General features: G+C 48.8%; 1 protein-coding gene across 1 annotated transcript in view; it reads left to right on the top strand.

Moving 5' to 3' along the window:
- LOC130277034 (uncharacterized) overlaps positions 1-13,340 on the top strand; it is an 88,556-nt gene that overhangs the window by 60,969 nt on the left and 14,247 nt on the right. The window contains exons 7-8 of the mRNA XM_056527267.1: positions 10,834-11,121; positions 11,498-11,821. Of these exons, the coding sequence (XP_056383242.1) occupies positions 10,834-11,121; positions 11,498-11,821 (612 nt within the window). The remainder of the gene's footprint in view (positions 1-10,833; positions 11,122-11,497; positions 11,822-13,340) is intronic.

Genomic DNA, 13,340 nt, shown 5'->3' with positions numbered 1-13,340 from the left:
GCACAGAGAAGGGGTAGAGGCCTACATACGTCAGGCAGAGTTGGCAGCAGACTTGGGGCGAGTGGCAGCAGGAGTCGCAGCAATAGGCCTGAGCTCCCGTTAACACCCAGCGGTCGTGTCGTCGACCCATCTCTCCTCGTCAATTGGTTTGCACACTCATCCCCATCATCACAAGTGACATCTGACAACCCCAGTCAAGAGTCGGTGGGTTCCTCAGACACAACCCTCAGTTGGCATGGCCCGGGAGCAGTCCCCGTAATCCCATTGCCTTGGTCCTATGCTGTTCCCTCTCCCAAAGAAGTATCTCATGCTTTGGGTTCAGCTTCACTATTTAGTGAGGGCGATGTAATAGAGGACAGTCAGCAGCTAATGGGCAGCCAAGAATGGGAGGAGACATGCATCGCTTGCTCCGCAAGGCGGGCAAGTAGTGATGCGGAGAGTGACGTGGGAGGCGGTGTTTCAATTGTTCAGGGTCCTGAGGCAGACACTGTTGTGGAACACGAGGAGGACATCAGTGACGTGCACACATCTTTTTATGATGATGAAGCCGATCGCAATTGGGAGCCGTGTGCAAAAGCCAGGGCTTCATCATCATCAGGAGAAGAGATTTGCTCTTTGTCTATGAGGCAGCAAGGCGGTAGCACGGTTGGCAATCAGCGTGGTGGTGGCAGTAGTGTAAATTCAGGAGCCAAACGTGCCAGGGGGAGACCACCTGCTTTGCGGCAAGCTACCATTCAGGGAGGTAGTGGAACAGGGGTTCCTGGAATCGGCGCCAATAGCAGTGAAATAGTGCGGACTGCGGGTGGGAAAATCAGCTACTCTCCGGTGTGGTTGTTCTTCATAAAGAATCCGGAGGACCTTAGCGTAGTCACATGCAAAATCTGTGGGTAGAAAGTGAAGCGTGGCCAGGGTCCCAATCTCGGCACCACGGCCCTGCGTCAACACATGATTCTCTACCATAAAGCGGCCTGGGATAACCGTGGCTCCGATGTAGTGGTCCAGCCTGCCGCATCACCCAGTGGCCATCCGCTCCCTCCGTCATCCAGCCAAGGCTTCACCACCTCAGCCGAAGGGAGCATTGCGTCAAACCCTCCTTCTTGCGCTCCTGCTTCTTCCGCTCGTAGTCAGCCATTCCGCCAACAATCGATCAGCGAAGCCATGTCCAAGAGACAACAGTATGCGCCCACTCATCCAACGGCGCAGAAGTTGAATGTGCTCCTGTCCAAGTTGCTGGTGTTGCAGTCCCTCCCTTTCCAACTGGTGGACTCTGCAGCTTTCAGGGAATTGATGGCTTGTGCCGAGCCGACGTGGAGAGTCCCAAGCCGTCATTTCTTTGCAAAGAAGGCAGTATCAGCCCTGCATAAGTTTGTACAAGAGAAGTTGGGCCAGTCCTTGAGCCTGTCGGTGTGTTCAAAAGTGCACGGCAGCGCCAACGTGTGGAGCTGTAACTACGGGCAGGGACAAAACATGTCTTTTACGGACCACTGGGTAAATGTTGTTCCTGCACAGCCACAACAGCAACTTGGACAGGTCACACCGCTTCCTCCTCCACGCTCTCGCTCCCAGGCAGTTGGTCCTTTTACAGTGTGTGCCTCCTCCTCCCCCATGTCCTTGGCCTCCACTGCACATCCAAATCTCGGTGGCCCCTCATCGTACCACGTGTGTAGGGCACAGCGGTGTCAAGCCGTCCTTCACATGGTTTGCCTTGGCGAACGGAGTCACACAGGGGAGGAACTGCTGAAGTTCATTAGGGAAGAAATCCGAGTATGGCTTACTCCACGAAATCTGGAAATGGTAACCATGGTGACTGACAATGGGAAGAACATTGTGGCCGCGCTGCACAAGGAAGTGTGAACCATTCGCCCTGCATGGCACACGTGTTGAACCTGGTTGTCAAGAAGTTCATCAAGTCTTCACCCCATTTGCAAGGAATGGCAAGGAAACTGTGCATGCACTTCAGCCACTCGTACACCGCCAAGCACACTTTGCTTGAGCTGCAGCGTCAGAACGGTATCCCACAATTTAGTCTCATTTGTGATGTTGCCACACGTTGGAATTCCACCCTGCATATGTTGGACAGACTATACAAACAAAGAAAAGCCATCACAGATTTTTTGATGATACAAGCAGATAGGAGTACTCCCCTGTGTAACTTCAATGTGAACGAGTGGCAGCTCATACGTGACACCTGCCGTTTGCTGAGGCCCTTTGAGGAAGCCACATTTTTTGTTAGTCGCTTGAATGATGCCATGAACGACGTAATTCCACTCCTACATTTACTCCAAAAAATGATTGAAAACATGGCTGGTCACGGCAATGGAGACGTTGCGCCTACATCAGAAGGCTACATGAGTCCTGTGGGGGATGAACTGGAGGAGGATGATGAGGGGCAGAGCGGAGCACAGTTTACGGTGGATGAGACGGCCGGTGTTTCTGGTCATTGGACAGGAGAGGAGGAGCAGGAGCAGCCAGAGGAGCTGGAGGTTTATTACGAGGGAGGCGAGACAGAGGACTCAGACACACCGTGGCAGTTTGCAGTGGAGATGGAGGCAGGTAGTCCCAGCAAGTCACTGTCACAAATGGCACGATGCATGCTGAGTTGCTTGCGTAGTGACCCCCGAATTGTCAAAATTCGTCAGCGCGATGACTTCTGGATCTCCACCTTATTAGACCCTCGCTACTGGCCCAGAATGGGGGCCTTTTTTACACCCACTGAGAGGGAGGACAAACTGACCTACTTCAGGGAGCTTCTACGTAGTCGGTTGGCCGATGTCTATCGGCCACATGGTCCATCCACTCGCAGGTCTGACTCGAGGGGCCCTCTGCGCCCACCTTCCACTGCCATGGCTGCTAGGGAGGGGAGGGGTGGCAGGAGCAGTACCTCAATCAGCTCAATCAGCAGCAGCCTGAGTCTACAGTCGCTGATGAGTAGCTTCCTTCAGCCGCACAGTGAAGCTACTCATCAGCAGCAGGTGGACATGGAGCAGGACCTGAACCAGCAGGTGGTGGCTTACCTCGACATGACCCTGCCAACAACCATTGAAGATCCGCTGGATTTCTGGGCAGCCAAACTCGTTTTATGGCCGCAACTAGCGGAGTTTGCCCTGGAAAAGCTGTCCTGCCCGGCCAGTAGTGTGCCATCAGAGCGGGTGTTTAGTGCCGCCGGGGCCATAGTCACCCCAAGGTGAACTCGTCTGTCCACTAAAAATGTGGAGAGACTGACGTTTGTCAAGATGAATCAGGGATGGATCAGCCAGGATTTCCAGCCACCAATGACAGATGGGTCTGAGTAGATTGACCATGCTCCTACAACAAAATTTTCTCTATTGTGGGTTGTTATGAAACCCTCTGGGGCAGACCTGGGCATTGTACGGCCCGCTTGCCACTTATGGCCCTTTGATTGGCTCTGACCGGCCCGCGCTGATTGGGGGACAACTATGCTGCCTAATCTGGGGGACAACTCTGCTCCTAATCTGGGGGACAACTAAGATCCTAATCTGGTGGACATCTATGCTGCCTAATCTGGGGGACAAGTATGCTCCTAATCTGGGGGACATCTATGCTGCCTACTCTGGGGGACAAGTATGCTCCTAATGTGGGGGACATCTATGCTGCCTAATCTGGGTGACGTCTATGCTGCCTAATCTGGGGGACATTTATGCTGCCTAATCTGGGTGACATCTATGCTGCCTAATCTGGGGGACAAGTATGATCCTAATCTGGGGGACATCTATGCTGCCTACTCTGGGGGACAAGTATGCTCCTAATCTGGGGGACATCTATGCTGCCTAAGCCGGGGGACATCTATGCTGCCTACTCTGGGGGACAACTATGCTCCTAATCTGGGTGATATCTATGCTGCCTAATCTGGGGGACAACTATGCTTCTAATCTGGGGGACATCTATGCTGCCTACTCTGGGGGACAACTATGCTCCTAATCTGGGGGACATCTATGCTGCCTAATCTGGGGGACAACTATGCTCCTAATCTGGGGGTCATCTATGATGCCTACTCTGGGGGACAACTATGCTCCTAATCTGGGGGACATCTATGCTGTCTACTCTGGGGGACAACTATGCTCCTAATCTGGGGGACATCTATGCTGCCTAATCTGGGGGACAACTATGCTCCTAATCTGGGTGACAGCTATGCTGCCTAATCTGGGGGACATCTATGCTGCCTAATCTGGGGGACAATTCTGCTCCTAATATGGGGAAAACTGATGCTTCTCGCATTGGGCCTATAATTTTTTGAAGTTTAGCAGTAGCTAAATACATGCTTAATGCAAATGTCAACATTGATCTTTAAATGTAAGGGGTTATGAAACCCTCTTGGGTACTGCGAATGACTGCTCCAGACTCATTCTGTGTCTTTCACAAACTACTTGCCTCCCTGGTGCCTCGGGCCTTGGGCCTATAATTTTTTTGATGTTTAGCAGTAGCTAAATACATGCTTAATGCAAATTTCAACAATGATCGTAAAATTCTCGGTGCTCTGCCAGGGGCTTCTCCTACCCCGCCTGGGCCGATCCGAGGACCTCACTAACCAACTCACTAACTAATCCAATCGCTTATAGCGACGGGCGGTGTGTACAAAGGGCAGGGACTTAATCAACGCCAGCTTATGACCCTCACTTACTGGTAATTCCTCGTTTTAAGGTTAAATAATTGCATTCCCAGATCCCTATCACGAACTGGTTTCAGCGTGCAACACGCACCTGTCCTTGAAAGATAGAGACACGCTAATCCGTTCAGTGGAGCGCTAGTGCAGCCCAGGACATATGAGGCCATAACACACCTGTTATTGCTCGATCTCGCAATTTATCGGGCAAGGTAAGGGGTTATTAAAGCCTCTTGGGTATTGCTGAGGCCTACTCCTGACTGCTCCTGGTGCAATGTATGGGGTAATTAAACACTCTTGGGTAGTGTTATTGTTAAATTTACTGATAATTTTATCAGTAATAAAATTGAAATTTGCAGAATGCTAACCGTTACCCAACGGAACGCTTGTTGCGTGTGATTTTTTTATGAAAAAAATATATATATATGGAGAGGGATTAACTCTGCTTAATCATTTTTGGCAATTAGAATCCTTTTGTAATCTGATCTTTTGGAGACAGATGCGCTTACACACATGTAATCATTTTTTTATCCACATTTCAAACATTGTGTGGTTTATTATTTTTGAGAAGAATGTCTTTTGGTGGTCCACCGTCCTGCATTATAGAGTCTTCTGAACTGCTGTATATGCACTTGTTTTTAAAAAACAGGTATTTTATCAGACAATTTCAATAAAATTTTGCAGCATTTTTTGGGGTGGTTGTGAAGCCCGGGTGTGTACTCGTGCATCAGCCAACTTCAGGCTGTGTCTTTCAGGCAATCTATGGGTTCCTGATGCCGCAGAGGAGGGGCCTGGGTCTGGGAATTAAACATTTTTGGATTGCGGGTGCTACCAAAAAAGATGGACACACCCTAAACCATTCAGTGGAGCGCGCCTGCGGCCCCGAACATCTGAGGGCATAACACACCTGTTATTGCTCGATCTCAGGAGAAGGGGGGGTTCATCATCGGGATAAGAGAGTTGCAGGTTGCCCTTAAGTCAGCAAGGTGGTAGTACGTTTGGCAGTCAGCGTGGTGTGGCAGTAGTGGAAATTCTGGAGCCAAACGTGCCCGGGGGAGACCACCTGCTTCGCGGCAGCTTACCTTTCCGGGAGTTATCGGGTTACCAGCATCGGTCGATGAAAGATAGAGACACGCTAATCCGTTCAGTGGAGCGCGCCTGCGGCCCCGGAAATCTGAGGGCATAACACACATTGTATTGCTCGATCTCGCAACTGATCGTGCAAAGGTAGGTGGTTATTAAAGCCTCTTGGGTACTGCTGAGGCCTACTCCTGATTGCTCCTGGTGTAATGTATGGGGTAATTAAACACTCTTGGGTAGTGTTTTTTTTTTTTTTTTTTTTACTGATAATGTTATCGGTAATAAAATTGAATTTTCCAGAATGCTAATCGTTACACAACGGAATGCTTGTTGCGTGTGATTTTTTAATGAAAAAAAAAATACGGACAGGGATTAACTCTGCTTCATCATTTTGGGCGAAAAAAGTCCTTTGGTGATCTGATCTTTTGGAGACAGATGCGCTTACACACATATTGACTTAGTTTTTGTAAAAAAATTTCAAACATTGTGTGGTTTATTATTTTTGAGAAGAATGTCTTTGGGTGGTCCACCGTCCTGCATTATAGAGTCTTGTGAACTGTTGGATATGCGCTTGTTCTTATTATTTCTTTAAAATTAATTAATTAATTAATTAAATTTCTAAAATGTTGTTGATTTTTGGAGGGGATTGTGAAGCCCGGGTGTGTACTGGTGCATCAGCCAACTCCAGGCTGTCAGGATTCGGCAGGCTGGAGGTGGATCCTCTGTGTCAGAGAGGGATTGGCATGGACCGTACCGGTGGACCGGTTCTAAGTCGCTACTGGTATTCACCAGAGCCCGCCGCAAAGCGGGATGGTCTTGCTGCGGCGGTAGCAACCAGGTCGTATCCTCCGGTAACAGCTCAACCTCTCTGACTGCTGAGACAGGCGCGGTACAGAAGGACAAGGCAAGAGCAAGGTCGGATGTAGCAGAAGGCCAGGGCAGGCAGCAAGGGTCGTAGTCAGGGGCAACAGCAGAAGGTCAGGAACACAGGCTTGGGACATACACAAAACGCTTTCTCTGGCACAAGGCAACAAGATCTGGCAAAGCAGGGAAGGGGAAGTGAGGTTATATGAGCAGGGAGCAGGTGGAGGCTAATTAGACTGATTGGGCCAGGCACCAATCATTGGTGCACTGGCCCTTTAAATCTTAGAGAGCTGGTGCGCGCGCGCCCTAGAGAGCGGAGCCGAAACGTGACAGCCAGGGACCGGGACAGGTAAGTGGCTTTGGATGCGATTCACGAGCGGGCGCATCCCGCTATGCGAATCGCATCCCCGTCGTCAGTGTCAGTGCAGCGCTCCCGGTCAGCGGGTCTGACCGGGGCGCTGCAGAGAGGAGAAAGCCGCGAGCGCTCCGGGGAGGAGCAGGGACCCGGAGCGCTCGGCGTAACAGTACCCCCCCCCCCCCTTAGGTCTCCCCCTCTTTTTGTCTCCTTGTCCCTTCAAATGAGACTCTTGAGTTTCCTTCCGGAAAAAAGAGAAGTTCTGGGAAGCTACATCAGCGGCAGGCAATCCAGAAGAAGTGGGAATGGGGAGGGGGAGCAGAGGGTGAAGCTTGTCACGGGGCAGAGTGTTTCCAGGAAGGGGGCTATGAGGAGCAGATGTGAGGCATCGTTTGTGACAAGCAGGACCCCAATTCTTGATCTCCCCGGTGGTCCAGTCAAGGGTGGGAGAATGACGTTGGAGCCATGGCAGACCAAGGAGGACTTCAGAGGTGCAGTTGGGCAGAACAAAAAATTCAATTTTCTCGTGATGCAGTCCAATGCTCATAAGCAGGGGTTCTGTGCGGTAACGCACAGTGCAGTCCAATTTTACTCCGTTGACCGAGGAAATGTAGAGCGGCTTGACGAGACGGGTCACTGGGATGCAGAACCTATTAACCAAAGAGGCCAGAATAAAATTTCCAGCAGAACCAGAGTCCAAGAAGGCCACAGCTGATAAGGAGGAGTTGGCAGAAGGAGCAATCCGCACGGGCACAGTGAGACGTGGAGAAGCAGAATTCACACCAAGGGACGCCACTCCCATTTGAACAGGGTGCGTGCGTTTCCCAGACGTGGAGGACGAATAGGGCAGTCCACTAGGAAATGTTCAGTACTAGCGCAGTACAGGCATAAGTTATTATCTCTGCGACGAGACCTCTCTTCATGGGTCAGGCGAGACCGATCCACTTGCATAGCCTCCTCGGCGGGAGGCACAGGGGTAGATTGCAAAGGATGCTGGGAGAGAGGTGCCCAGAGATCAAGGTCCTTTTCCTGGCGGAGCGCCTGGTGTCTTTCAGAAAAACGCTTGTCGATGCGGGTGGCCAAAAGGATAAGTTCAGACAGGTTAGCTGGAATTTCTCGTGCGGCCAGTACATCTTTGATGCTGCTGGATAAGCCTTTCTTGAAGGTCGCGCAGAGGGCCTCATTGTTCCAGGCTAGCTCTGAGGCAAGGGTACGAAACTGGATGGCGTATTCGCCTACGGAAGAAGTTCCTTGGACTAGGTTCAGCAAAGCAGTCTCGGCAGAGGAGGCCCGGGCTGGCTCCTCGAAGACACTGCACCAGAGCGGTGTGGCCCAAGACAAGGCTTTTCCAGACAGAAGACTGAAGTACGAAAGCCACCTTAGATCGTTCTGTAGGAAATTGGTCCGACAACATCTCCAAATGTAGGGAACATTGAGACAGGAAACCACGCCAGAGATTAGAGTCCCCATCAAATTTGTCCGGCAGAGACAAGCGGAGGCTAGGAGCGGCCACTCACTGCGGAGGAGGTGCAGGAGCTGGCGGAGGAGATGGTTGCTGCAGTAGCAGTGGCAGAAGTTGCTGTAGCATGGCGGTCAACTGCGACAGCTGCTGTCCTTGTTGGGCGATTTGTTGGGATTGCTGGGCGACCACCGTGGGTAGGTCAGCAAGACTTGGCAGCAGCACCTCAGCGGGATCCATGGCCGGATCTACTGTCAGGATTCGGCAGGCTGGAGGTGTATCCTCTGTGTCAAAGAGGGATTGGCGTGGACCGTACCGGTGGACCGGTTCTAAGTCGCTACTGGTATTCACCAGAGCCCGCCGCAAAGCGGGATGGTCTTGCTGCGGCGGTAGCAACCAGGTCGTATCCACCGGTAATGGCTCAACCTCTCTGACTGCTGAGACAGGCGCGGTACAGAAGGACAAGGCAAGAGCAAGGTCGGACGTAGCAGAAGGTCAGGGCAGGCAGCAAGGGTCGTAGTCAGGGGCAACAGCAGAAGGTCAGGAACACAGGCTTGGGACATACACAAAACGCTTCCTCTGGCACAAGGCAACAAGATCCGGCAAAGCAGGGAAGGGGAAGTGAGGTTATATGAGCAGGGAGCAGGTGGAGGCTAATTAGACTGATTGGGCCAGGCACCAATCATTGGTGCACTGGCCCTTTAAATCTTAGAGAGCTGGCACGCGCGCCCTAGAGAGCGGAGCCGCGCGCGCCAGAACGTGACAGCCGGGGACCGGGACAGGTAAGTGGCTTGGGATGCGATTCGCGAGCGGGCGCGTCCCGCTATGCGAATCGCATCCCCGTCGTCAGTGTCAGTGCAGCGCTCCCGGTCAGCGGGTCTGACCGGGGTGCTGCAGAGAGGAGAACGCCGCGAGCGCTCCGGGGAGGAGCAGGGAACCGGAGCGCTCGGCGTAACACAGGCTGTGTCCTTCAGGCAATATATGGGTTCCTGATGCCGCAGAGGTGGGGCCTGGGTCTGAAAATTTCTAATTTTTGGATAGCGGGTGGCACCTATGAGAAATCTTTGGCAAAAATGTCATATATTGTGTTGTTTTTTGGGGGGGATTGTGAAGCCCTGGTGTGTAGTGTACTAGTGCATCAGCCACTGAATGGTCTCCTCTTGCTGCCAACACCTCCACGCTGAGCCATTCAGCCACTATATGGTGTCCTCATGCTGCCAACACCTCCACGCTGTGCCATTCAGCCACTATATGGTGTCCTCATGCTGCCAACACCTCCAAGCTGTGCCATTCAGCCACTATATGGTGTCCTCATGCTGCCAACACCTCCACGCTGTGCCATTCAGCCACTATATAATGTCCTCATGCTGCCAACACCTCCACGCTGTGCCATTCAGCCACTATTTGGTGTCCTCGTGCTGCCAACACCTCCACGCTGTGCCATTCAGCCACTATATGGTGTCCTCATGCTGCCAACACCTCCATGCTGTGCCATTCAGCCACTATATGGTGTCCTCATGCTGCCAACACCTCCACGCTGTGCCATTCAGCCACTATGTGGTGTCCTCATGCTGCCAACACCTCCACACTGTGCCATTCAGCCACTATATGGTGTCCTCATGCTTCAGCCTCATCCAAGCTGTGTCATTCAGCCACTATGTGGTGTCCTCATGCTGCCAACACCTCCACGCTGTGCCATTCAGCCACTATATGGTGTCCTCATGCTGCCAACACCTCCACGCTGTGCCATTCAGCCACTATATGGTGTCCTCATGCTGCCAACACCTCCACGCTGTTCCATTCAGCCACTATATGGTGTCCTCATGCTGCCAACACCTCCATGCTATGTCATTCAGTCACTATATGGTCTCCTGACACTGATGCCACCACCAGCCTCTGTCATTGTGCTGCTCTGCGGCAGTGATTCTAAGAGCGATGCCGGTAATCTGCATGTTATTCTGAATAACAGTATTATTTCACTACCCCAGCACACTCCATATGCGTTTTAGGACACAGCAAAGTGTTCTATACCCCTATAGAGGCTGTATGTAGGCTAGAAGTAGCCTTTTTTAATATTGATCCGCCGCAAACAAATTTGGATCGAAACAAACTTTTCGGGAAAATTCGGCGAATCGGCAGAATCGAATTTTTGAAAGTTCGCTCATCTCTAATAATTATATTTCTGCCACCTGCCCGACCTTCTGTATTTCTCCCATTGCAAACAATTTCAAGCCCATTTAGACAACAGAAACCCATACTCTAAATCTGCAGCAATTCAGCGGCACCTGAAGATTGGAATTTGAGACAATGTGATAAGCCAACAAACATTGCCAGTTTTAACAGACATTCAACTGTAATTCCTGTTAAATGTACAAAAAAAGAGGTTAATTTCTATTATGTATCATCAGTGCCCGCATAACTGATGTTTAATGTCTTACTGTGTTTTCTCCCCAGTGCCTGATGGTGACATAATAAAACCATCCTTTAGGGACCTCTTTCTTTATAAAACTGCTATAGTTTTCTGTAGAACTAATATGGTATATGCTGACATTATATGGACACTAAATGGGAGCACAAGAAAAGAAGAAACCAAAAAAGAAATCATACACAACAACACAACATGGACTCAATACGCCATGACCATCAGCTTGAGAGAATGGATGGAAATGACTACTCTCTCCTGCAAAATAAATCCACCCCAGGACCATCTCCAGAAAAAGATGACCATTGTTAGGGTAAAGGGTAAGTCACCCTACTAAATATGATGTGTACTTATTATTATTATTGGGGGAGATTTATCAAAACCTGTGTAAAGGAAGAGTTGCCCAGTTGCCCACAGCAACCAATCAGATTGCTTCTTTCATTTTGCAGAGGCCTTGTTAAAAATTAAAGAAGCAAGCTGATTAGTTGCTATGGGCAACTGGGCAACTATCAACTATAACATTGTCAACAATAATTAAGAATCATTATATATACATACATATATATATATACATATATATATATATATATATATATATAACTTTTTTAACACTTTACGATTATTTTGTATTCATGTATTCTATTTGAGAACTATCACATTCAATAAAACAATTATAAAAAATATTTCCAAAATCAGACGACATGAAGAGTCCAACCATACATCTGCTGCCTCCTGACCAAGAAAGCACAGGCAATTTGACGTTGATCTGTTTGGTGATGGACTTTTATCCAGAAGATCTTTTTGTAACCTGGAAAATCAATAGTTCTTTAACTGAAGAAGATATGCCAAACTCCGGTCAAGTCAACTGTAACCACAATATTAAACAATGTACAGCCATAAGTCAACTGATAATACAAAAGAGTGAATGGTTAAAAGGCACTATCTACTCCTGCCTTGTAGGCCACATCTCTTCTGATGTGTACATTATGAAGAATATCAGTGGTGTTTCCAACAAATCAGGTAGCTATTCCTCTGTGTTATATTATCACTGCATACAAAAAGTATCTTTCTTAATGTAAAGGTAAACATATTGGGAAGATTTATCACTGAGTTGTTTTGTATGTCACTTTTAACCCCTTAAGGACCGGGGTTTTTTCCGTTTTTGCATTTTTGTTTTTTGCTCCTTGCCTTTCATAACTCTTTCAATTTTTCACCTAAAAATCCATATGATGGCTTATTTTTTGCACCACCAATTCTACTTTGTAATGACGTCAGTCATTTTGCCCAAAAATCTACGGTGAAACAGAAAAAAAATCATTGTGCGACAAAATTGAAAAAAAAAACGCTGTTTTGTAAATTTTGGGGGCTTCCGTTTATACGTAGTACATTTTTCGGTAAAAATGACACCTTATCTTTATTCTTTTGGTCCATACGATTAAAATGATACCCTACTTATATAGGTTTGACTTCTGGAAAAAATCATAAATACATGCAGGAAAATTAATACGTTTAAAATTGTCATCTTCTGACCCCTATAACTTTTTTATTTTTCCGTGTATGGGCGGTATGAGGGCTCATTTTTTGTGCCGTGATCTGAAGTTTTTAATGGTACCATTTTTGCATTGATAGGACTTATTGATTGCTTTTTATTCATTTTTAAATGATATAAAAAGTGACCAAAAATGCACTATTTTGGACTTTGGAATTTTTTTGCGCACACGTCATTGACCGAGCGGTTTAATTAATGATATATTTTTATAATTTGAACATTTCCGCATGTGGTGATACCATATATGTTTATTTTTATTTTATTTACACTGTGTTTTTTTTTTTAGTGGAAAAGGGGGGGTGATTCAAACTTTTAATAGGGGAGGAGTTAAATGATCTTTATAAATTTTTTTTTTCAATTTTTTTTTGCAGTGTTATAGGTCCCATAGGGACCTATAACACTGCACACACTGATCTTCATAAGAAACCAGTGATCAACGATTCTGCCGCATGACTGCTCATGCCTGGATCTCAGGCACTGAGCAGTCATTCGGCGATCGGACAGCGAGGAGGCAGGTACGGGCCCTCCCGCTGTCCTGTCAGCTGTTCGGGATGCCGCGATTAGCCGCGGCTATCCCGAACAGCCCGACTGAGCTAACCGGCAACTTTCACTTTCGCTTTTAGCCGCGCGGCTCAGCTCTGAGCGCACGGCTAAAGGGTTAATAGCGCACGGCGCCGCGATCAGCGCTACGCGCTATTAGAGGCGGGTCCCGGCTTCACTATGACACTGGGCCCGCCGTGATATGACGCTGGGTTACTGTGTAACCCCGCGTTATATCAGGAGAGCACGACCAAGGACGTATCGGTACGTCCTTGGTCCTTAAGGGGTTAAAGTCACTTTTGTTGGGGTTTTTTGGCGGACGCGCACATAATTTATCATATGTGGGATAAATAATGTGTAAGTCCACAAAAATTAACACTTAGTAAAGCAGGTATCTAGAGCAGCACTGGGGTGGTTTATGGTTGCGGGGGTTTTTCAACCATTGCGTTG

The sequence above is a fragment of the Hyla sarda genome, chromosome 1, assembly GCF_029499605.1.
Source record: "Hyla sarda isolate aHylSar1 chromosome 1, aHylSar1.hap1, whole genome shotgun sequence".
Classification (NCBI taxonomy): domain Eukaryota; kingdom Metazoa; phylum Chordata; class Amphibia; order Anura; family Hylidae; genus Hyla; species Hyla sarda.
This window is presented reverse-complemented; position numbering and strand designations above follow the sequence as displayed.